The 25,759-nt window shown below is 27.0% G+C and overlaps 1 protein-coding gene across 3 annotated transcripts in view; it reads right to left on the bottom strand.

Annotated features, from left to right (window-relative positions):
• The window catches only part of LOC119613339 (GATA-binding factor C), a 61,559-nt gene that overhangs the window by 23,228 nt on the left and 12,572 nt on the right, over window positions 1-25,759 (bottom strand). The window contains exons 2-4 of one of the 3 annotated variants that reach the window (XM_037969355.1): window positions 16,981-17,264; window positions 15,861-16,722; window positions 4,184-4,329 (exon numbers count right to left, since the gene is read on the bottom strand). In XM_037969355.1, coding sequence (XP_037825283.1) covers window positions 4,184-4,329; window positions 15,861-16,722; window positions 16,981-17,264 — 1,292 coding nt within the window. The remainder of the gene's footprint in view (window positions 1-4,183; window positions 4,330-15,860; window positions 16,723-16,980; window positions 17,265-25,759) is intronic. The other 2 variants (XM_037969356.1, XM_037969357.1) reach the window with 2 other exon arrangements.

Below are 25,759 nucleotides of genomic sequence, written 5' to 3'. Positions count from 1 at the left end.
TTTTTATTAATTTTTTTTTTTTTTTTTGTAATAAGTCACGATTTTAATTGATGTTAATGACAAATTAATATATCTTGTTAAAAGCTATTGTAATTGAAAATTTTTTAAAACAAACAACAGCTGTTTTTGCATAAATTTTGAACTCAAATGTCTGTTTTAATGAGATTTTTTAAAGAAAACTACTTTATTTAAACAAATTTAACAAAAATTCTTTAATTGATTTAAAAATCTTTATAAGAAAGTACTTTTTCAAAAATAGTACTTTTTAAAAAATAGTACTTTTTAAAAAAAAAGTACTTTTAAACCTGAAGCAAGTATAAGTAAGCCTTTACGAAATGACCCATAATTGTGTAAAACAGTACTTATTTCAAAAGGAAAGTATTTATTTAAGAAAATATTAAAAAGTACTTTTTCAAAAAAGTACTTTTTTTTTAAATAGTACTTTTTCAAAAAAAAAGTACTTTTTTTTAAAATAGTACTTTTTCAAAAAAAAGTACTTTTAAATCTTAAGCAAGTATAAGCCTTTTCGAAATAACCCAAAATTTGGTAAAACAGTACTTATTTCAAAAGAAAAGTACTTATTTAAGAAAATTTAAAAGTACTTTTTCAAAAAAGGTACTTTTAAACCTTAAGCAAGTATAAAACCTTTTAAAAATTACCTAATTTATATACAAATTCGGTAAAACCGCACTTATATCAAAAGAAGAGTACTTATTTAGGAAAATCTGAAAAAGTACTTTTTAAAATAAATATTTTTTGGAGAGAAAACAGCATCATTCTAAACAAAAAGTCTTAAAAAAGCGCTTAAAAAGGTATCTTGCTAAAAAGGTACTTTTTTAAAAAAGTACTTTAAAATACAAACAGAAATCATTTTATCAGAAAAATGCAGTTATTAATGAAACTATTAAAAAACAATTTTAGTACTAAACTGTTTACTACACATTCCTTGACAACAAATTATGTAAGTCAAGGTAAAGTTTTTGAACTTAAACTGTTTTTGTTATTGTTGTTGTTGTATACTGTATTCATTCACCTTTATAAAAATCAATTGTTTATGGATTTATTTGTATAATTTTTTTTGGTTTCATTTCATAGCCGGACGTTTGTAACAAATTCTGTTCTGTGATTTGTTTTTTTTTCTCTTTACACTAAGTAACTTTAACTTAAAGCTTTTTGTTTTTATATTTTTTTTTACTACTTTATAATTAAACGCAATTATTGAACAGCCAGCAGCAGCTGCATTTATAAAGAGAGACTTGGCATTCACATTAAAATACAAATAAAAAAAAAACTATAAGGGATATGCAAAATTTAAAACAAAACAATTTTAAACAAAACAATGAAAACATTTTGAGAATTTATGTGTTTTAGCCTTAAAACAAACAACAACCGCAAAAATGAACAACACAAAATAAAAACAACAATACTTTATCAGCATTTTAAGCATTTTTGAGGGAGTTAAAGAAAATTACTACAGCTAAGAGGGAAGGCTTTTATAAATGCTTTAAAACATTGTTTTTTTTTTTTTTTTTAATAAATAATTAACATTTAAATTAAAGGCCATTTAATTTTGTTTTAAAGAAAAAGAGAAGTTACTTAAACTAAATGAAGAATTTCCTTTAAAGCTTAAAGCTCTTTAATTTAAGAAAGCTTAAAGCTAGAAATTTTAAGTTTATAGCAATAAAAGCTTAAACTTTAAGCTTTTATATAATATTAAAATTGAACTAATGCCTATGTTAATAGAATTTTAATTAATTTTTGAAATTTTGGCAAATCAACAAAAAAATAAAGAAATTTTCAAAAATTAATTAATTTGTAAAATTCTTTATAAAATCTAAAAAAATTCAGCAAAAAGACTAAAATTTGTATAAATAAAAGCTAACAGCTTAAACTTTTATATAATTAAAAAATATTGAAATTTTAACAAAACATAAAATTTTGAGAAATTTTTTAAAATGAAAAAATAAAGAACATTTAAAAAAAAAACACTTATTTGTAAAATTCTTGTAAATTAAGCTAAAACGCTAAAATTTTTATAAATAAAAGCTAACAGCTTAAACTTTTATATAATTTAAAAATATTGAAGTTTTAACAAAAACTGAAATTTTGAGAAATTTTTTAAAATGAAAAAAAAAATAAGAAAATGAAAAGAAAAATTAAATTTAACAAAAATATTTCTAAAATTGTTAAAATAAAAGCCAAAAACCTGTAATTTCTCACATTAATAGCTATGTTGTTTAACTTTTAAATAATTTAAAAATATTTAAAATTCTAAAGAAAATAAAATTTTAAGAAATTTTTAAAAATTTAACAAAATAATAAAATTATAAAATATGTATGTCACTATTAAAAGTTGAAGCAATTTTTATTTGTGGTCAAATGACCACCCCGATTTATTTTCAAACGTCCATAAACAATTCATGAATCAATCTTAAACAAAAGTTGTTTTTTTTTGTCAAAACCTAAACCCACAGCCACAAACCATATCAATAAACAATTGAATTGTATTTAAATTTAAAGCGTTTAATATACTTAAACAGCAATTCTCTAGGGTCTGGAGCAGAGAAAGAATGAAAAAAAAAACAAACTGAAAATCTTGAAAAGGTTCACTCAACAATGGCTTATGGAAATTGTTAGTGTCAATAAACACATTTTTGCATTCAATATACAATATAAATACTATAAAACAACAACAACGAAAAAAAAAGAATCATTTCAATTTTAATTTGTTGCATATTTTGTCAATAACACCAACAACTTTCAACAGTCACACACGCTTCACTTTTTTTTTTTTTTTTGTTGTTTTTCTTTTAAGCTGTGGGGGTACAAGTATCAGTGGTTTTATATTTAATTTCTCGTTTAAGAAAACTGACTTCAACATAAAAATTGTCAACAAACTTTCAATGTCCAGCTGTGAATTTCTTGGGAATTCCCTCATAAAAGACATGAAGATTCAAGTATCAAAATACACACACCATATAATAATATAGACAACGAAAACGACTGCGACGATGACGACGACCCCAAAAAAGACAGTGAGTGAGTGAATGTATGAATGATATAAGATCGATCGATCGATCGATGGTTTAGTGGTTGGTTGGATAGTGAGTCTGAGTTGCCAAAAGTATATTCTTATTTTTTAGACAATTTTGTTAAGAGTGAAGGTGGTTAACTTAAAGTGATCATGATGAAGTATTTTATTTATGCTAATGATCATAGACCAAAAGAATTTTTTTTTCAAAATTAACCATAAACAAATCTTAAACAGTTAAGTTTTTCTCTTTAGTCAAAATTGTTAAGACTTTTTGTTGTTGCATAGAGTGCTGCTCAAAAACAGAGTTACAAGATTAGATCTTTAGATGATCATCTGTAGGTAGGTTGGTTAGTGGGTTGTTATTAAAGAGGTGATGATGTTGAATTTTAAAAATTGTCTTTTGTCTTTACTCTTCTCTCTTTCCCTCTTAACTCATACACAGAGTTTGTTTTAACAAGAAGCTGTTATCATCATCATATAAATGGTATCTACTGTAAAGTTTCTTGTTCATTTGTAAGTTGATGATTTGTAAATGTGATAATCAGTTGATGTTGTTGTTGTTCTTATATGATTGGATTGTTTTATAGTTATCAAGAGGCGCCACTGTTATTAATTCCCACATATTTATATTAAAATAACAACAACAACAAGAAACCTACTAAAACAAATAAGGAACACACATAGTTTTCTAGCCAGATATCATCTTTTCTTTAGGTTTATTTTTATACGCTCAACACCAAATCAAAAGTGTGGAATATATTCTCTAGAAAAATAAAAAAAACATCTCATAATCATGTTTATCTTGATGATCATGTTATTAATGTCTCTATGGTTTTAGTGTAATCAATTGTCTTAAAATTTAAATTTTTATAATTTCTAGGAAATATTATGACATTTGAGCACCAGTCATGCTGTGGTTTTAATGTTTGGATAAAAGACAACTTCCACTACTACTTTAAGCATAAAAATTCTAAAATTTTTATTGAATTTTTTAAATAAAATTCTCTATAATTATTTGTTATTTCGAATACAAATTTATGTGGCAAGGTGTTTAATTTATGTCTTATTTCTTTTCTGTTTCTATTTTCATTAGGGGTTATTTACCTTTAATTGTGTTAAAAAAATAAGGGTGTTTAAAAGTAAACTTACCAGTCTTCGTTTTGGCTTAATTAAAGGTCGATTTTGACCATTCATTTTGTAATATAAACCACAGGCATTGCACAAATAGTGACCGGTACCATCACGTCGCCATAAAGGCGTTGAGGTGGCACCACAATTTACACACTCACGGCCTTCTGTAAGGAGAGGGAGAGAAAAAAAAAACAGAAAAATAATAAAATAATTACAATTTAAGGTAAACAATATAAACTATTTTAATTCTAATTAACAAAATTTCATTAAGGTCACTAAGTTTTCTTTTAAAAGCTTAACTTAACTAAGTAGTAGAGCTTTAAGTTTTCCTTTAAAAACTTAACTTGTGAAAACAGTAGTTTTCCTTCAAAAGCTTAATTAATATAAGCAAACAAGCTTTTTATTTAAAGCTATTTATGCTAACTTCTTTTTAACTTAAAGATCTACTTAAAAGCTTAACTATTAAAGCTTTAAATGCTGATTTTTGGCAGTAAATGTTTTAAAAGAGTTCATAACCCTAAACCGTTTGTTATTAACCGGTATTTTATTATTGACCCAAGCAATTATTTTACAATAAAATTTCGTTGAGCCAACTAAGTTTTCTTTTAAAAGCTTAACTTAACTAACTAGAAAAGCTTAAAGTTTTCCTTTAAAAGTTTAACTTGTGTAAACAGTAAAGCTTTTAGTTTTCCTACAAAAGATTAACTAATATAAGCAAACAAGGTTTCAATTAAAGCTATTTTTGCTAACTTCTTTTTAACTTAAAGATCTACTTAAAAGCTTAATTATTTTAGCAGTAGGGGTTTCTTTAACAGCTTAACTATAAAAGCTTTAAATGCAGATTTTTTGCAGTAAATGTTTTAAAGGTGGTCATAACCCAAAACTTTCGCAATAAAATTTCGTTGAGTCAACTAAGTTTTCTTTTAAAAGCTTAACTTAACTAAGTAGAAGAGCTTTAAGTTCTCCTTTAAAAGTTTAACTTGTGTAAACAGTAAAGCTTTTAGTTTTCCTATAAAAGCTAAACTAATATAAGCAAACAAGGTTTCAATTAAAGCTATTTTTGCTAACTTCTTTTTAACTTAAAGATCTACTTAAAAGCTTAATTGCTTTGGCAGTAGGGGGTTCTTTAACAGCTTAACTATAAAAGCTTTAAATGCAGCCTTTTGTGCAGTAAATGATTTAAAAGTGTTCATAACCCAAAACCTTTTGTTATTAGCCGGTATATTGTTATTGACCCAAACAATTATTTTGTAATAAACCTTTTTTATCTTTAACTAATTTTCCAGATTTTTACAGTAAAACTTAACGTTGCGTAAAAATGCATAAAGAAAATCGAAAATAAAGAGAAGCTAGTTTAACGATTTTCCAAAAATGTTTAACCTCTCCCTTAAAAACAAACAATTAGTAACTTCTAAAACACGCACACACACATAGACAACATTTCAATGTCATAACTATATTTTTAACAATTTCATTATTATTATTTTTTTTAATTATCCCCTTACAAAAACACAAACATTAAAACAAATTAGAAACAGTTTACTCGGCAAAACATTGGAAAATTTTTTAAATAGTTTTCAAAATTAATAAATAATATTCTAATGTTTGGTGTCTTTTAAACCAAACATTAGGCTTAATGTTTAATTAAAATGTAAAAAGACATTAACAGTTGTAGACCAAAAAAAACATGACTTAAAACAAAAACAGAAAACCTGAAAAAAACTGCTGTATAATAAAAAATGTGCAAGGCAAACGTATACATCATTTCCGCTTCCCTGAGTTCTTGAATTATTTTTTTTCATTTTTGTTGTGTTTTTTTGTTTTTGGTGGCCGGTTCTTTTCTTAAGGTACTTAAGACTCAAAAGAACAAATGCTCACCTACAAACATTTGTATAACATTTTTAAACATTTAACCTGGTTTAAATAAGGCTGTTTGCATGTGTTTCTCCCTGTTTTTAATTTTACAACAGGTTCATTTTTGTATGTGTGTGTTTTCTTTTTCCACTTGCATAAAAATGTGTTTTTTTCTGGAAATAAAATGTTGCATTTTTTAACTTTTACTTCCCCTTGGTATAAAAATCTTTAGAATTTTTTTTAAATGTTATAAATATATAAAATAAGGAAATTTTATTTGTACACACTTTATATGTAAATTTATAATAAATTTTAATAATTTTTTTGTTTCAAGTAAATAAATTAAAACTTTTGTGTTTTATTCCACACAAAAACAACAAAGTAAAAAAGTTTATTTTTGTTTTAATGCATTAAAAAACAGTTAAACATTTTGTATATAATAAAGTTATTTTTAATTATAACAAAATTCATCTTCTTATTTAAAGGTTCTTAAAAAGTTTAAATTTTCAAATTTCGCTATTAAATTTTTAAACTCAAAAGCTTAAAACTTAAGCTTTTATATAATTTAGAAATATTTTACTTATAGCAAAAACTAAAATTTTGAAAAATATTTAAAAATCATATAAAATAAATCATTTTTCTTAAAATTTCTTTGCTTACTTAAACTTCAGCAAAATATTAAAGATTAATGCAGTTAAGCTGAAAGTTTAGTAAATGATAGTAAAAGCTTTGAGCTTTCAAAATATATTAAAATAGTTTTATGTGTTAAAAAAATTTAATTTTGACAAATTTTTGAAAATGAAATTATAAAAAAAAAAAATTTTGGCTTAAATTTTTAAAAATATTTGTAAAATTTTTTAGATTAAAGAAATAAAGTTAAAATTTTTATAATTAATAGCTAAGGCCTTAAACTTTCATATAAATTTATAATATTAAAATTTTTTTCAGAAAATAAATTTTTAAGAATTTTTAATAAATCCAAGAAAATTCAAATTTTTTTTCTGAGGTTTGTTCAAATATTTCAAACAATTTTAAGACTAAAGCCTATCAAGTGAAATTTAGATAACGAATAGCCATGATCTTAAGCTATCATTTAGTTTTTAAATATTTCATTTTCTTTTAAAAATAAAATTTTGACAAATTTTTGAAAATCAACAAAATTTTGCCAAAACAGAAATTTTGTGGTTTTGGATATTTTAATTAACTTATTAAAATAAATTTATACATTTGTTAAAGATAACTAAAGTTTAGTAAATGGTAGTGGAAGCTTTGAACTTTCTAAAAATATTAAAATAGTTGAATTTGGCAGGAATATGTAATTTTGACAAATTTTTGAAAATAAAATTAAGTAAAAGAAAATTTGTTTTAAATTTTGAAAAATATTTCTAAAATTGTTTAGGTTAAAGAAAATAATTTGCAATGTTTATATCTGATAGCTAAGGCCTTAAGCTATTATATAATTTTATAAAATTTAAAATTTTTAAACAAATACATTTTTAAGAATTTTTATAAAATTGAGGAAATAAAAAAAATTTCACAATTTTGTCCAAGATTTGTTCAAATATTTCAAACATTTTAAAGAATAAAGCCTATCAAGTGAAATTTAGATAACTAATAGCCAAGTTTTAAAGCTACCATTTAGTTTTTAAATATTTCAATTTCATTAAAAACTAAAATTTTGACAAATTTTTGAATATCAACAAAAACAGAAATTTCGGTTTTTGCTTATTTAAAAAAATATTTTTTTGCTTCACACTGTTAAGATTTGTTTTTTTTATTAATTTTTATTTTTAATTCAAACTTGTTTATTTTATTGTTACAACAACCCTATAATATGTATATAATTTTGATTTTTACTACATGTTGTAAGACACACACTCAACACAAACATTAAACGCCCCCCCCCCCCTCACCTTTACTCCATAAACTTTGCTGACTAATGACCATTAAAACAGTGGTGTACACTTTTACAGATACTATTTGAATTTTTATGATTTTCACCATATAAAACAACAACAACAATAAGGAAAATAACAAAAAAAATCACTAAAAACTACACAAACCATAAGAAAGGCCATTAAACCAAAGAGGGAGGCCTGTTAAAGAGGAGATGGAGGAAAAGGAGGTTTTGCAGCAGAACAGAGATATTATATGAACAATCCTGGTTATACACTTTACATTTAATTTCAGTACTTTTTATGACATTTTGACAAGTATAAAACAATTCATGTGGTTTCTTTTTTATTTATAAACAAAAACAAAAAAAAAACATTAAATGATAATTGTGTGTATGTATAGGGAGTTGTTAAAGGTATTTTATAAAGCTTTCAACAAAATTAATAAGTATTTTTTGTTAGAAGGTAAATAAAATATTAAAAACTGCGTGTTTTCTAAGGTGGGGGGTGTCATGTTTTCATAGTTTTAAAGGGTGGTTTGTGTTAACCGAAAGTGAAAAAAAATTATTGTTATTATATTAAAAAACAAAGTACATAATAATAATTTGTTTTATTTTTGTTTTTAATGTAAAATTTAACATGTGTTGATGTTTTTAAAGATTACTTATGAAGTAATAATTTAAACCCTCCTTAAAAAATTTGTTTATTTGAAGTAGGTATGTAAATATAGTTTGGCTGCCAAATTAAGCAGTTTTTTCTTACCAACAAAAAACATTATTTGTTTTATAAGTTGTTAACATCCCAAAGACAATAAAAACAAAAAAAAATTGTCATAAAATTCCTTAGAAACTAACAAAAAGATTGTTCCCTTAAAAGTTTTTATGGTTTTTATATAACAAAACCAGCTTGGTTAAAACAAAAAATTATTTCGTTGTTAAACTTTAAACTATCGAAACGTTTTGTTGTCTCTGATGTTGGGTTATAAAATCACGAGTTATTCTTTACTCACTTCTTGGTATGAAATGAGACTCGGCTAATAAATCAGTGCGTTAATGATGTTTATACTTGGTAGTTGTGCGTTAAGGTTTTATACTGTTTTTTTTTTTTTTGTTGGTTTTGTTTTTGTTCTTGGGATTTGTTTTTAGTGTCTCCTGTAATATTTTGTGAGAGTATTTTTTTTCTCGTTAAGTTTTGTACGTGAGTGCGTATGTTTTGTGACGACGACAATGATGATGATGATGCTTGGTGATCCACAAGAATTTTTATGTGTATAATTTTAAAGCACGCTTGTTGCTTGGTTGCTGGTTTGTTTGGAAACATTTGACCTTTAGAAGGTACTTGATATAAAAGCAGTAATGGAAAGGTATTAATAGATTAAAAGAAAATAGGTTTTTAGTAAAACTTTTGTAAAGCTTTTTTGAAAAAGTTTTTATGATAAAGCTTTTTGTGTTAAACTTTATTATAAAAAGCTTTTAGTTTTAAATCTATTGATACAAAAGCTTTAAGTTAATAAGAGCTTTTTGTTAATAAAGCTTTTTATGATAAACCTTTTCTGAAAAGTTTTATGATAAAGCTTTTTTGCGATAAACATGTTTTTAAAATTTATTGGTAATAAAGCTTTTTGTAAATAAAGCTTTTTATGATAACCCTTTTTTGAAAAGTTTTATGGTAAAGCTATAATGATAAAGATTTTTGTTAATAAAAGCACTTTATGATAAAGCTTTTTGTTAATAAAAGCTCTTTATGACAAAGCTTATTGTTAATAAAAGCTCTTTATAATAAAGCTTTTTGTTAATAAAAGCTCTTTATGTAAAGCTTTTTGTTAATAAAAGCTTTTTATGATAAAGCTTTTTTAATAAAAGCTCTTTATGATAAAGCTTTTTGTTAATAAAAGCTCTTTATGACAAAGATTTTATAAATAAAAACTTTTTATAATTAACTTGTTGAAAAATAAACATCCTGTTGTTAATCAAAGCTTTATATGATAAATACATATGTTTTGCTCAATAGCTTACTGTTCGTTTTAAGAAAATGTTGTTAGTTAGAAAAAGGCTTTTCTGATAAAGCTTTCTGTTAAAAAAATACTTTTTCCACGCTTGTTAAAAACTCTTTAGTGTAAAAGCTTTCTATTGAAAAATCGCTTTATTAAAGAAATTATTTATGAAAAAGCTTTTAATTCAAAGCTCTTTTTATAAAAAAATCTCCAATATATTGTTTGCTAATGAAGGATTTTGTTAAAGAAGTTGTTTGTGAAAGCACTTTTTGTTAAAGAAACTTTTAAAGAAAAGCCTAACAAAGCTTTTTTCTACAAATTTATCTTGATTAGGAATGCAAGAAAAAGCTTGACATTTTTGGTACCACTTAATGTTTTAATTACTTTAAATAACTGTTAAAAATTGTTTAATTATTATCAAATGATTTTTGTTGGAAAAACAACATTAACATTTCATGATCATTAAAACTGATGTTGTGATTTCAATTTGTTTTACTTTGTTTTTTTTTTTGTCCATCAAATCCTTAATAATTGTATTAAGGCCGGGTTTTGAAACAAGACAAAAAAAAAACTATAAAAATTTATGTTAAGGTAGTTGTTGTTGTTGGTGTTGCGTTTAAGGCCATGTATCATATATTTTGTACATATGGTGACAGTTCTCAACTTGTGGGTTTATTGTTTCTGTACATTTTTATATATTTTATGATTATTATGGTTAAGAAAAAAAAAAAAAAAAAAAAAAAAAAACACTAAACTAACTAACAGTTTACAGACAGTCGTAGATTACGTGAGTATGAGATTCTGTAAGTCTGTCTGTCCGTCCATTTGTTTCACATAGTGTAGCAGGTTTTTTTTTCTTTTTTTTTTGTTTCTCTGCTGTATGTCAGATCTTTATGATTTAGTGTTTATATCTAACTGTAGTTTTTAAGGTTTTTTTTAGTAACTGTCTGCTGTAACACAAAATAAAAAGGTTAGTATCTCCTTTATAGTGTTTTAGTTTTTTTTTTCTTATAGGTTTCTTTAAAAAAAATGCATGTAAGTTAAGTCTTGGGTAAGGTCTTGGCTATAAGGTTATATACAATTTTGTTTTATTTTTTTATTTTATTTTATAGACATTTAGTTTTTCTAGGAATTTTATGCACATTTTTTTCATAGTTGTAGCTGTTGATAGTTTTTTTTTTATTTTCAACTGATTATGTGTGTGTTTTTTTTTTTTGTTGTAAAGATGCTGCGTGTGTCTGTCTACACACTGCAGTGATCTAGTCTTAAACTCGGTATGACATTGGTTTTTAGGAATTAAACATTAAACAGCAACAACAAAATATGTCTTGAATTTTTTGGTAAGGCGTCTTTAGGTAACATTGTTGTGGAACAATTTATAAAATGTCTTAAAAGATGTGACATATTCCAGCTAATTTTGAGTTAATAAAAACAAAAACACTAAAAATAATATTTTACTGTTTTGTTTAAGTAATAGTTTTGGTTTAAATTGTGTGTGTGTGTATAGATGAGTAAAAGAACAGCAAGTGCTTAAATAGTGTAAGACAAGTTAGTTTAGTTATTATATGGTAATTAAATAAGTTTGGTTTTAATACTTATTAGAAAAAAAGTTATACAAATAGTAATAGTAAGTACTTGGTATTTTGGTTTTTTATAAAAAAGTTTTTTTTTTATAATTTTTATTTTAGTTTTAGCTGGTGAACAAGACAAAACAACAGACACATTGATGTGAGTGAGTAAATATATAAATAGTTTAATAAAAAAACAAATTTGTTTGTTAAGGAAATTAACAGAAAATGGTATAAAACTAGAAAAAAATTATAAAAAAAAATTTATAAATAAAAAACCAAAAACATGCTTTTTGTTTTGTTAAATAATAATAATAAAAAAACTTTTAAAATTTCACCAATTTAAAACAAAAACACATTTAAACATTCTTATAAAATTGCTAGCGCCTTTAAACATAAAGTCCTTTTTCTTTTAAAGCACAAGAATTGATTTTGTTGGGGATCAAAAAAAAAGTCTACTGTTTTTAACTGTCAAACCACCAGGGTTTAAGAGTTTTTTAACAGTGGCATAAAATTTTTAGTTTAAACAATGGTTAACAGATTTTGTTTTTTTTTTTGGAATGACGAAAATAAGCGTTGTTCACCCATATCAATTACTTAAACTCCATTCATGACAGCGCGCAATATTGTATAGAAGAAGTAGGTACATATGTATGTATATATGTTTAAATGAGTATGTGTAAGAGGCCTTAATATCAAGCTTAAGTTACATTAAAAACAGACTGACTGGCTGGCTGGCTGGTTGGTTTGGTTTGGTTTGCCAAAACATAGGAGGTATTTATACAATGATATGTCTTATTGTTAAGAATTTTTATATATTTTGTTCCTTTTCACCTGACACATAATAAAAAAAAAGCTTTTTTTTTCTTCTTGGCCCCAGAAAGATTGAACAGGAAGAAGAGTTAAACAACAAATAAAGCCAATCAATTTTAAAGTTAAAAGAAAATTGTATTGTTTGCTTTTAAGTAAAAGAAACAATTGTGTCGTTTTTTTGTTTATAAATGTTGAAACATAAGTAAAGCAACCAGCGATAAAAAAACACATATGGTTTTATAAAGCTTTTTTTTTTGTTTGGTCATAAAAAATCTGACACACAAACTAACATGTGTTCTTACGCCCTCAAAACAAACTAAAATTTAAAAAAAATAAAACATTAAAATAAAGAGTTTTATAAAAAGAATTGAGTTTGAAATATTTAGTGCTGGACAACATTTAAGGGTGCTAATAAAGACAATTTACTAGATTTTATTATTTTTATAATAATTTTTAAAAAATTTTAAAGAAATTATTTAAAAAATTAAGCAAAATTTAAAAAAATGTGCTTTAAAAAACAAAAGACTTAAGCGAAAAACCTGTTTGTTTTGCTTAAAACTAAAGTTTAACAAAAAAGTTATAAGAAAGCTACATTGGCAATCAACAATGTTAGAAGAGAGTGTAACCGTTTTGGAGATTATATAAACAAATTGGGAAGCAAGAGCTACTACTAAAACGAAAGACTTAAGATAAGAACTTGTTTATATAAAAAGTCTCAAGCCAGTAATATTATGAAAGCAAACAACAATAAAGCATTAGTGAGAGAGGGAAAGAGGGAAAGAGCAAAGGAAGAATAATCTTTAATTTAAAATTTAAAACAAAAGACTTAAGACAAGAACTTGTTTAGGCAAAAGTTTAAAAATAAAGACTTAAGAAAGCAACATAAGGGGAGCAAACAACAATAAAGCAAGAGAGAGAGAAGAGAGGTAGAGAGAAAAGAGAATATGAGCTACTATTAAAACAAAAGACTTAAGATAAGAACTTGTTTAGGCAAAAGTTAAACAATGAGACATAGGAAAGCAGCATTATAGGAGCAAACAACAATAAAGCAAAAGAGAGAGGTAAGGAGAAAAGAGAGCAGAAGCTACTATTAAAACAAAAGACTTAAGATAAGAACTTGTTTAGGCAAAAGGTTAAAAACAAAGACTTAAGAAAGCAACCTTTCGAGAGCAAACAACAATAAAGCAAATGAGAGAAGTAGAGAGATAAGAAAGTAGGAGCTACTATAAAAACAAAAGACTTAAGATAAGAACTTGCTTCGAAATAAAGATTTAAGAATGCAACCTTTTGAGAGCAAACAACAATAAAGCAAGAGAGAGAGGTAGAGAGAAAAGAGAGTAGGAGCTACTATTAAAACAAAAGACTTAAGATAAGAACTTGTCTATGCAAAAGGTTAAAAATAAAGACTTAAGAAAGCAACTTTTTGAGAGCAAACAACAATAAAGCAAGAGAGAGTAAACAATTGTTAGCTTTTTGGAATAACCGTTAAAAATCGAACTAATTTAAGCAAACCAAGAGGTAATTATGTGATTTTTAAGGTAACTTTGGGGAAATTTTGTAATTTTAAACAAAATTTAAGAAACTTTTTTTGGCGGAAATAAAAAAATTATTGATTTTTTCAAAAATGAATGATAAAAAGTTTGTAGTTTAGAAACAAGAACATTTTTAAGAGTTTAAACATTAAAATGTTGCATTTTTAGAGATTTTTTAAAATTTTCTTTAAATTTATGGAATTGAATTTAAAAAGAGTTTTATGAATTCAGCCCAAATTGGGAATATCTCTTAAAATTTTTTTTATAGTTATCCCTAAACCTTTAGTTATTTATAAATAGATTTTCCCCCAAATTTGTTTAATTTTTTTTTCTTTTTTTTATTTCAAAAAAATTTTAATACAACCACAAACTAGTAACATAAAACTTAACTGAGAGTGTATAATTTAACATTAACTGCTACTATTAAGGTAAGACAAACTAAAAGAAATAGAATATTTAAAACCGGCTTGTAGCAGGTGTTGTACGCGGCCGCAATCTACAACAACGACGACAAAACAAACTGCACAAGGCACTTCCGCGCATTTTTCATCCAAAGCTACACATAATTTTTTTTTTCTTATAACTTGCTTTAAATTTATCAGTCTGAACTCAACACAAACTAAATGAGGAACTTGCAACTAAATAAAAATTGCAAATGTTATGAACCAAAAATACTAAAAAAAACAGAAAAAAATTGCATACACTTGAAAGCTGTAGGAAAAATAAAAATTACCACAAACTTTAACAAAGTAAGAGGGATATTACAAATAAAAAAACAGAAAACTATAGGGTAACTGACTTTATGAGATTGACAAAGAAACAGACGGACAGACAGACATATACCTATAATATACAACGCTCTTATTGTGTCACATTCATAATGAAAATGTAATTAACAAACGCAACCATGTAAAGATGATGATGATGATGACAATAGGAAAAAAACACTACAGGCAGTGGGATAGACAGACACACAAACTCATATATTAAACTAACCCACAATTATGCGATTTTGATGATGAGTATTAAATTTTTGTTTCAATTCCCTCACTTGCTACTCTGTTTTTTAAGGGTAAAAGGAGTAACGGAATGCAAAATACTATATTCTCGAGTACATTTTAATAATATCGTGTAAAAAAAAGGTTTATTGTCACTGCGTATTTACAATGTACATGCTGGATGGCTGACTGGCTGGCAGGCAGGCAGGCCTTCCAAGTTCACACGCCAACAACGTATAATCACTTGCTAAACAATGCATGGAGTTGTAGGTTTTTTGTTGTTGTTGTTGTTTTATTTCTTTGCTGTTTGTTGTTAAAAGTTTTTGTACATGTTCAAGTGCTTGTCATTGTATATAAAACTTTTTTTTATTATTGTATTTAGGTTGATTTTTGCTTACACTTTTATATTTCACGAGTACCTACTTAGGCTTAAGATACAAAAAAAGTACTTTTAATAAGCCAAACAAGGCTGACAACGAATTGTTTATAAGCTACAAAAAAAGGCTTTATTAATTGGAGACTTCTTAAGTGCAACTAGCAAACTTTTGGAGTGTTTTTAATATACCAGCCTTTTTACTGAACTTTGTTCACAAAAAGTGTGTACAGAAATTTTAATAAAAAAACATACTTAATAAAATAAAATAAACTGCGAACATGTCAAGTATAATGAAGGCAAAATACCAAACGCAATATTCCCAAACACATAGTTAAGAAAAAATCTCACACACAATATTAAAACAACAACAAAGAATTAAAACAAAACCATAAAAAAGCACAAAATTAAAAAAAAAATGCAAAAAAATCTTTAAAAAAGAAAACTTAACTTAAATTGAAACAATATAAATAATTAAACTTAAACTAAATTATATAAAAAAAGTGTTAGTAAAAAATTAAAATGTTTTTTTTTTCTTAATCACCCACAACATTTTTGCCACATTTAGAATTTGTTTAAAACAAATTCAAAATGCCAACACAAGAGTGTGTGTGTGTGAGTGTGTGTTATTTTTTTTTTTTTGTTGTATGAAAGTTTTGTCTTGCTTACCAGCGCTAGTCCGAGGTTTAGTACGAGCCGGTTTAACATCTAGATTGGAACCGTTATTACTGCCATTACCACTTAAACTGCCGGACATGCCGTGACTGCCGCCACCGCCAACACCAACCACACTACTCGACATACCACCCGATGAACCCACACTAGACGCCGACATCGAATGATGACCATGATGATGATGGTGATGATGATGTCTGACAGCAGCCGCCGCTGCCATTGAAGGACTTTGAAACATGCCAGCGGCTGCTGCAGCGGCCGCTTGATGTTGGGCGGCCGCATGATGATGCGCCGCATACGAGGCATAAGAACCATCATAACTATTGGCGGATGTGTTGCCAGCAACACCATTACTCAAACCCAAACCGCTAGATTGGCCTAGATTGCCATAGTGCGTTTGGCCGCTACTATCGAAGAGGCCCGCCGCACTAGAACTGTTCAGTAGGGCGTTGGTGTTTGTATTGTTGTTGTTGTTGTGTAGGGAGGAGGTATTGTTATTTTGGTTGGCGGCAGATTGGACATTTTGTGTATTTGTATTATTGGCGGATCTAGAACCTGATGTCGATGATTGGTTATTACTATTGTTGTTGTTGTGTGTCTGATTACTATGTTGATTATTCGTATTATTACTATTTGTTGTACTATTATTGTTATTACTGTTGTTGTTACTATTACTGTTTGACGTTTGATTAGTACCTTCTCTTTGTTTGGGCACAGAGGACTGGCCACTGCCATTGTGTGTGGAGGAGGTAGAGCCATTTTGTATGGTGGGCTTAATGTCGAGGGCACAGCTTGTATCGGGCAGGGAGGTGGAACCCGTCGCTTGAGCTTGATGCATAAAAGCATTTACCACAGCCTAGAAAGAAAGCAATATTGGAGAGGCAAAGAAAATTTGTGATCAGTAAAGTGTATTTTATATTAAGGAAAAAGCTTTGCAAAAGCTTATTTTATAAAACTTTCCAAAAGCTTACGTTATAAAGCTTTTAAAACGCACGTTTTATAAAACTTTTATAAAAATTGAAGAGTAATTATGAAAAAGTTATTTTCTTATAAAGCTTTCTTTACAAAAGAGCTTTCATTTTAAACAAACATAGTGTGAACCATAAAAACTCACCTGATATTCCGAGGGACCGGTTTGTACTGAGTCGGGCGTTGAATCCTTTGGCGGTGTGGGCGGGAATGGAAATGAATGTTGACCCATCGTTGTTGTCTGATGTGATTGACCCACCTGACTCAATTTATGATCGACCTGTGGTTCCTGGGGACAGGCAAACGGACTGCCCCAAGGGCTGGCGGGTGCAAATGATTTATGTTCGCTGGTAAGCCATGAACTCAGGGGCGTATGAAAGTGAGGCCGACACATTTGCGGTGATGTATGTGAGGATGGCATACGGGAGGCTAAAAATATAAAAAAAAGAACAAAAAAGAAAAGATGAGTAAATAAATCTCTTGAAAAGGTGCGATATAATGCTGCATTAAATCAATTACAAAAACAACAATAACAGCAGCAGCAGCATTGTATTGCAAAAATATTTAAGATACAGATATAACCAAATAAAAAAAGAAGGCCAAAAGTTGTACAAACATATATTTCTGCATGCGATTGAGACCAGAAGCGATAACGATTTATAATAAATGATCATTTTTTTTATATAAAAATCTCAAAAAAACAAAGAACAAACTCCATACACTTAAAGGAGTTGTATGGGGCAGTAGAGAAAGATCATAAAACATAAAACAGAGTGTGAAATTAAAATTTATAGCTAACGAACGCACAAAATTCAAAACAGAGCAAAGCACTAGTTTTTATTTAGTTGCATACAACAATTGCTGGCAAGAAAAAAAAAAATTGAATTACTGCCACACAGATTAAACACAACTGTTTAACGCTTTAAGCTTGTTTTTTTTTTCGTTTGCAAATTCTATATTTAAGCGGTAGTGCTTTATGTTTATTTCTTCTGCTTTATAGAGTAGAGTGTATTACATAAGTTTTCTGTTTTTTGTTGTTGTTGTTGTTGCACAGAGCATTTTCAGTTGTCGTCATAAATTGTTTAATTTGTATCATAAACAATCGCGCGTTTAAAAAAAAAAACCTTTTTGCTTTTGTACATTCTGTTTAAACCTGCAAGACAAAAAAGATCGATCATCATACAGCAGTCAGCTATCGATCGATCGATGATCATATAAATGATCATAACACATTGATCATAACACGTATACTACAAACGTAGCAATGGATTACTATAGAGCTTTTACCGCACTTTACTGAGCGCTAGCGAGTGTTCCTTTTGTGTCCTTGTGTGGCGTTCGAAGTGTTTTTTTTCTTTTGTTTTTTGTTTTGTGTGTATTACAAAGTGTAAAAGCTAATGTTTTGAAAACTATAATTTGGCGGACACCAAGTGAGATTTATGTGCATTTAAATCTCGCTGCATTAAAACTGCTTAAAGCATCCAACAATTTTATTTTTATTTAAATCCCAAAGACCAAAACAATTTTTGGTTTAGTTTGCTGGGCAGCAGTGGCTGTTTGTTTCTTGCAACCAACAAGACTTCTTACAGTTTAGTAAAACAAGCAACAGCAGCAGCAATAAAACCACCACCACCACCACAGCAGCAGCTGTTCGTTCTTAAAGATTTGCATGATCACATGCATTGTTGTTTGGATAAACCGTTGTTTGTGTTATGAATTGTATGTGGATTAAAGTTATAAACATTTTATTACTCCCCCCCCCCCTTTGATTTGGTGAGTTAGCCGTAAGTGAGTTAGTTAAAACAGGGGTGGCCCAACTTAAAGGATGTGTAATTTTACATTAATTTAAAAATTATTATAAACATTACATTTCAGATCTTTTAAAACTAAACATGAAATCTTTTAACATTTGATTTAAAGAAAATGGAAAAGTTTATGTTTATAAATGTTTATAAACAATGTTTATAAACATTTTGTTTATGTTTGTAATTGTTCATAAACTATTTCTATATACATTTTGTTAACATGTTTGTCAATGTTTATAAACAATGTTTATATACATTTTGTTAACAACATGTTGCTAAACCAACATTTTTGTAAATGTTTATAAATAATGCTTATTAACATGTAGTTAACAACATGTTGCCAAAACAAATTTGTAAATCTTTATAAACAATGTTTATACACATTTTGTTAACAACATGTTGCTAAAACAAATTTGTTAATGTTTATATACATTTTGTTAACAGCATGTTGCTAAAGCAAAATTTTTTTGTTTATGTTTGTAATTATTTATAAACAATGTTTATATATAGATTTTGTTAACAACATGTTGCTTAAACAAAATTCTTGTTTTGTCCATTTAAACTTGTCCTTCCCCTGTTTTATTACTTTAATGGGTGCAGTTTGGTTTAGTTTTTTTGGTTAAACATATTTTTAAAATTATTAATATAATTTCAAAGTAATTTTTATATTAAACTTTTTTTAACATTATAAATGTTAACATATTTTATGATTATTTTAAACATTGTTTTTTTATTTGAAAAACAAAATAATTAAAATAAATTTTCAAAAAATCGCCTTTAGTAACCAAAAAAAGAAACAATCATTTGAAGGATCAAAAGATACAAAAACAAAACAGCAAAACCTAAAAAGATGGATTACTTGAGATAATGACACATGTTAGGCAACCCCACAGCAGCAACAACAACAAAACTCTCCCTAAACAGTGGCTTACAAGTTACAAGATAATCTTTTAGAACAGTTTTACAAAAAGACTAAAGAGGGGGGAAAAGGAGGGACATTTGTTTAAAAGTTGCGCCTAGCAAGCAACATAATCAATATTAATATTAAACTTAAATCAACTGAGTGACTGCCAGGACTGACGATGACTACTACAACTAATACTAAAATTACTACTGATATTGCAGCGACCACAAGACCACAAATAAGTAACAAGTTCGATCTGGCTGCTAAGATAATACCCATTTGATTATACTAATAACAGTGGTTTAGACAATATTATATGTACGTGTTGCTGATTATAGATATTATTACGATGATGATGATGATGCATCGACAAAGCTTAATGCTATATGACTGAAATGCAACCAACAACAACAAAGTCCAGACCAAATGATACTTCATGCTAGTCCAATGGATAAAAGAAATTGTTAAAGAAACGTATGTGGTGTTAAGACTGCTTGCCACAAACACTCTCTACTTGACTGCAGGTGATGATGATGATGTTCATAATGATGAACATCAACTTTATACAGAGTTGAAATAAGAAACAATGAAAAAAAACTAAGATTGCAAGAAAATTATTATTGATGAGTATTAAGAGTTAAGACCAAGAATAAAAAAAAAGTTAAGTTAACAGTAAACTATATATAACAACAAATCCACAAACATAATTTAGGCCTATAAACAAAAAAGCACAAGGAAGAGAAAAAGTTCATGTGAAATTGCTACAATTGTCAGTAGTTCTCCAAATTATAGGTTTTGTATTAACAAATTGCTTTTGATAAAGCATAAAATCTACAAGAAATCTGCACATTATAATTTTATAACAAAAAAAAGTGCGTGGTAGAGTGTTGAAAGTCTTAATTAAAGCTTAAAGTAGAAACAAATGTAAGCGCAATAGGTAATAATTTGTTATGGGAAGTTTTTGAAGCTAATTAAAATACTTTAAACAAGATTTGCATAATAAAAAAATACCTTTTCCTTATACTTTTTTCTAAATACCATAAAAGCTTTTTTTTTAGCTATAAATGTTTAAAACAATCAAAGTTTTGAAATGACACATCAAAGCTTAAAAGCCGCCTTTAAGTAACTAAGTAAAAAAACTTAAGCAATTAAGGAGTTTAACAAAAAAAAAAAAACAACATTCTGTACCCTATTTTGTTTAAGCTTTCGTTTGTAAGCTACCTTACCACAAAAAAACTCTTTGCCCTGGTCATAAATTGTAAATGGAATTGAGAGTATTTGGTTTTTTTGTTTTTTTTTTTGCGATTTCTTTCTTTGTTTGGTATTAAAACAAAAGGCCACTCTGACAATTCTCTAAGCAAGTTTGTTTAAAACATTGAAGTTTGGCGTTTTAAAAGCGTTTGACAGCGACAATCAACAGTCATGTGTGTATAGACCGCCCTTCACTCTCTCTCTTGCTAGCTAGCTTAGCTTATTGTTTTTGTTTTATGCTGGCCATTTGCAAAGTTTCATCATGGCCATTATAGCCTGCTCCAAGTCTTATACAATTTGCGGTGTTTACTATTCAAAACTGACAACGTCATTTTAAAAACAAGTGAGATTCAATTCAAATAGCCCCCTGTGATCATAAAGGAAATGCCAAATTGTTAAAACCCGTAAACAAATTTAAACGAAAATGTTTAAAAACTTTTTAAGAAATAAAGTTTAATGTTTGTTTTATTTGGTTTTAAGGTTTTATTATATAAAACTTTTAGTTGCTAGGCTTAAACTTAACTTTTAAGCTTAAACTCGAGTTTAAGTAAACTTGGTTTTGACAAGTTTAAGTTTTAATTTTAAAAAATTTGAATAAATGTACAGGCATTTAACTGTTAAAACAAAAAATAATTGAAAATTTGTTAAAAGTTTTCAAAATATTTTGAGGTTTTAAATTGTTTGCTGGGTTAGCAATGACAATTTATTTTACCACAAAGAAACAAGTTGTCCAAGCGCCTTTTAATTGCCGCCTTTTATAAAAAAATCAAACTCAAACACAAACTTTAAGTTTAAGTTTAACTTGAAATTTTAAAAAGCTTTAACTTCAACAGGAAAACACTTCCATTTAAATGACAGCATCAGTCAGTCTTAATTTAATGAATTAGAATAGAAAACCAAAATGCAGACATGTTAAGGAAATTGAAAATTAATTAACTTAAGAAAACATTAAGCAAATTGTGGGAAATTGAAAGGAATAGTAATAAAGTAATAGAAGAAAAAAAAAACGTGTGATAATGAATATATGATTAAAAACTAACACCTGCTTAAGGGTGAGTTTTTAGAAGCATAGTTTAATTTGTTAATGATATTTAACAAGAAAAAAAAAAACATTTCATTAACTAAAGTATGTGTTACAAAAAATTGATGAAACTGCTTTGAATGAAAGGCAGATGCTAAAGCTAAAAACTTATCAGTTTTTGAAAATCTTTTACTGGGTGACAAAAAATCCCACCTATATACATATGTATGTATATAAAATGAATGTAAGGATTGAAATGGAATTAAAAATCCACAATATTATCAATTACAAAAAATCTCCATTTGAATTGTAACAAACAGATTTTAGGAAAATTGAAACAAAAATACAAACGAAACAGTAAAACCTAGATGTGATGAGAGAGATTGACACAAATTGCAACCAAAAAGCAAGAAAAATCTTGATAACAAAATCTCAAAAGCAATACAAAGTACCAGTTAGAAGTGGTAGCCAGCTAACATAGCAGACATGCAACAAAATCAAAATCATTTTCACACACTCCGCTTATTTGTCGGCCCATCACACCAAAAAGGGTGTGATGCTGTGAAATGAGTTTACAGAGAGAGAGAGTGTTGTGTGGCTGGCAAAAAGGATACTTTTTTTTGTCTGTTTAACACAAAAGGCTTTTCGGAAAATTAAATTTTTCTCACTTTTGTTTAGCATTCAAAAAAGTAATTCAAACATATTGCAAACATCATATAATCATAACTAGAAAATCTCTTTAACATTATAGCAAATGAAAGGATTGTAAGTTAAAAGATATTATCTTTCAAAAAAAAGTTTGGGTTCAACACTAAACTAAAGAAAAGATATTAATCTGCTTTTAACATATTTTAAGTAAATTTATAAATTATTTTATTAAGAAAATTAAACAAACGGATACAGCTGTAACTCTACAAAGAAATCAATCAATCTTATTTAACAATTTTTAGTTTTCCTAAAACACCTTTTATAGGGCTCATTAGATACAGGACATTATACACAAACTGAACATTATTATGGATTTTTATTCTCTCTTACAGTTGTTTTTGTTTTTTTTTTCAAGACAAGTGCAACAAATACTGTCAAGTATTAAATAGCTATACAAGGCATAACTCATCATTTCTTACAACATTGTTGAATATTGTAGAAGAGTATTGAAATATGTAAGTAAGCGCCAAGTTAAACAACAATACACCTGCCTGTCTGTCTGTCTGTCTTGCCACCAAACAGTGTAAGAGAGTTTTTCTTTTCAAAGTATTGTAGGTGATTCCTGTTTGATCCTTAAGTCTTTACTTTATACTTTTTGGTGGTTTTCTACATCTTTTTTTTCAAAAATAAAAAAGAGGTCCTTTTAGTGGAGGGGATGTTTACTACTTCAGCTGCAAGTTTTTTTTTGTTTCTTTAATAAAAACTAAAACAATATAGTTTGTGGTATAAGTACTTGACTTGGCTTAAATTTGAGTTAGTTGTTGTTGTTGTTGTTATTATTGTTTTTTATTTAGACACGTGCCTTTTTATACTTTATGATCAGTTTTTTTGCCTTACGTAGTAAAAAAAAAACCGCCGCTAACGTTTGTTTACAACTGCCTTTACTACTGTATTAAGCCTTAATAAGAGAACAGCACAGCAAGCGTTATTAATCCCCCCGTTAATGACACCTGCTCCACAGCTTACCACATTTAGCCTGTCCCAATTTGAAATTTGAAACAGCCAGACATATAACGGCTTCTTTGGTTTTGTTGTTGGCTTAACAAACAGAACAGACATGCAACCAGCTCGCGTTTAGTTTTACTCTAACTGACTGAGCAAAAGTTAAAAAGTAATAGTTTAACTGGCCCTTTTTTTTGTGTTTTCGTTTTAATTAAGGTTTTATTTTAATTATTCTATTTGGGAATTTGCGTGCGAAAGTAGTATTTTTTTTTTCCAAAACATTGTAGGAGTTTAGGTCAAAGGTCAGTAGCTGGTATTATTTATATAGAGAATTTTTTAATTAAAATTTAATATTTTAAAGAAAATTTAAAGTTTTGAAGAGTTTTTTTAAGCTTTAGTAGGCTAGAACTTAATGATTAACACATTTCTTAGCTGTATTATAATAGTTTTATTGAAATTTAAAATTTGACCTACTTAAACTTGTTATTAAGCCTTAAACTCGAGTTTAGTTAAACTTGGTTTTGGCAAGTTTAAGTTAAAATTTTTGTTGTTTTAAATAGATTTAACTTTATTTAAGAGATTTTAAAAGAAAAAAATATTTTTTTAATTGAAATACCCAAATTAAAAAGAAAATTTTAGAAAAAAATTTATACAAAATTTTATTTTTTTAATTACAATTATTATATCATTTCTTGTTTAAATCTAGTGCGATTTAATTTAACTTATAAATTCAAATAAACTAGAGAAAAAAAAAGTATTTTAAATTAAAACTATTGCATGTTACAATTGTTGCTGGTAGTATGCAATATAGCGTGATGTGTCAAGTATGTTTAAATATTTAAGATTTGAACACTTACTAAATGAATTTACATAAATTGACAATTAAAAGAAACAGAAACAAGAAAAAACTAAACTAAATATAAAAATTAACGCATAAAATATAATATTTAATAAAGACAAGAAAATTCTAAAGGAAAAGTAAAATTTTATAAAGAATTGTTAAAATAATGGAACCAATAACTAATTTGTTTAGTTGTTTTTTGTTGAAATTAAGTTTTAAACATTTAAAACAATTGTTTAGAAATGTCATTATTTTTAACATAACATTTCTATTCGTTTAGAACAAAAGACTAAAGAAATCCTACTAAACAATATAATCAATAATTCTTACACAGATTTCTAGACTAAACTTTATGTTAGGGTAATGCAAGCTAGTAGCCATTGTAGAATATGGAATGATAACTTGATGATGCTAATGATGTTGCAAATATATTTATTTATTGAACTTTATCTAAATCTAGGAAAACCTTAAAAAGAATAAGATTTGTTTTTGCCAACAACACAGAAGTCCTTTACAGGGTCTAGATTAAATGTTCTATATCTTAAATTTAAGCAATACCTAGACATAAAGACTAGAGCAGCATACTCTAGAATCTATAGAGGCAACATTAAAATGGTGTGAATTACAAACAGCAAAAATCCAGCATCTGTTCATAGACCAGGAAAAAGCAATAAAAAAAGCATTTTCTGGCAAAAAAAAAAAAAGTTTTTACGTGGTTGGATTTTTTTTTTTAGTTTTTGCTTTAAGTTTCTTTTTTTGGTTTAGTGTTAAACACAGGTACGTTGTGGCAAATACTACATGCAACGTTAAAATGTCAACAACATTTGGTTAAAAGTAAAATAAGGAAAATGTGAAAAAAACGAACTTTATTTTTTTTTGCCAACATGTGGGTTTTACGCTGAATTTTATCAGACTTAAAGTTTAAGATACAAGTACTTAACACACACACACTTGCATGTGCAACATATTCTTAGGAAAAATACAAAAATAAAATCAACTTTTTTTTAAAAAAAAAAAGTTTATTTTTTTATAAAATCTTTCAGCGTATAAGAGTGAGTGTAAACTAGCTTGTGTATGTTTAAGTAATTCTCATGAAAAACGCCATTTTGTTAAAAAATTTTTTTCTTTCTTTTAAACATTTGTAGCAAAATGTTGTAGGTTTTCTTTTTTTTTGTAACTTATTTATAATATTGGCCACTCAACTAACAAAATGATATGGGACAGACAGTCTGAATTAACAACATTCCCTCTTATCATCATCATTTTTATTATAATAAAATGATTTAACTCTTTGCATACAAATTGACTGTGGTGTGAGAAAGTATTGAGAAGTTTTTGCTTTGTTTTCTTAGAGTGGACAACAGCAGCAACACGTCTGGAATATGTGTTGGACATTTAACACTTAACAAATATGACAATTATGACAAATGGAATTGTGGCAAATACAACAAC

This window comes from Lucilia sericata, unplaced genomic scaffold (assembly GCF_015586225.1).
Source record: "Lucilia sericata isolate MDLA Ls3-8-SP2 unplaced genomic scaffold, ASM1558622v1 Contig002071F_arrow, whole genome shotgun sequence".
Taxonomy (NCBI): Eukaryota; Metazoa; Arthropoda; class Insecta; order Diptera; family Calliphoridae; genus Lucilia; species Lucilia sericata.
The sequence above is the reverse complement of the archived record's forward strand: the minus strand, read 5'-3'. Positions and strand labels throughout refer to the sequence as shown.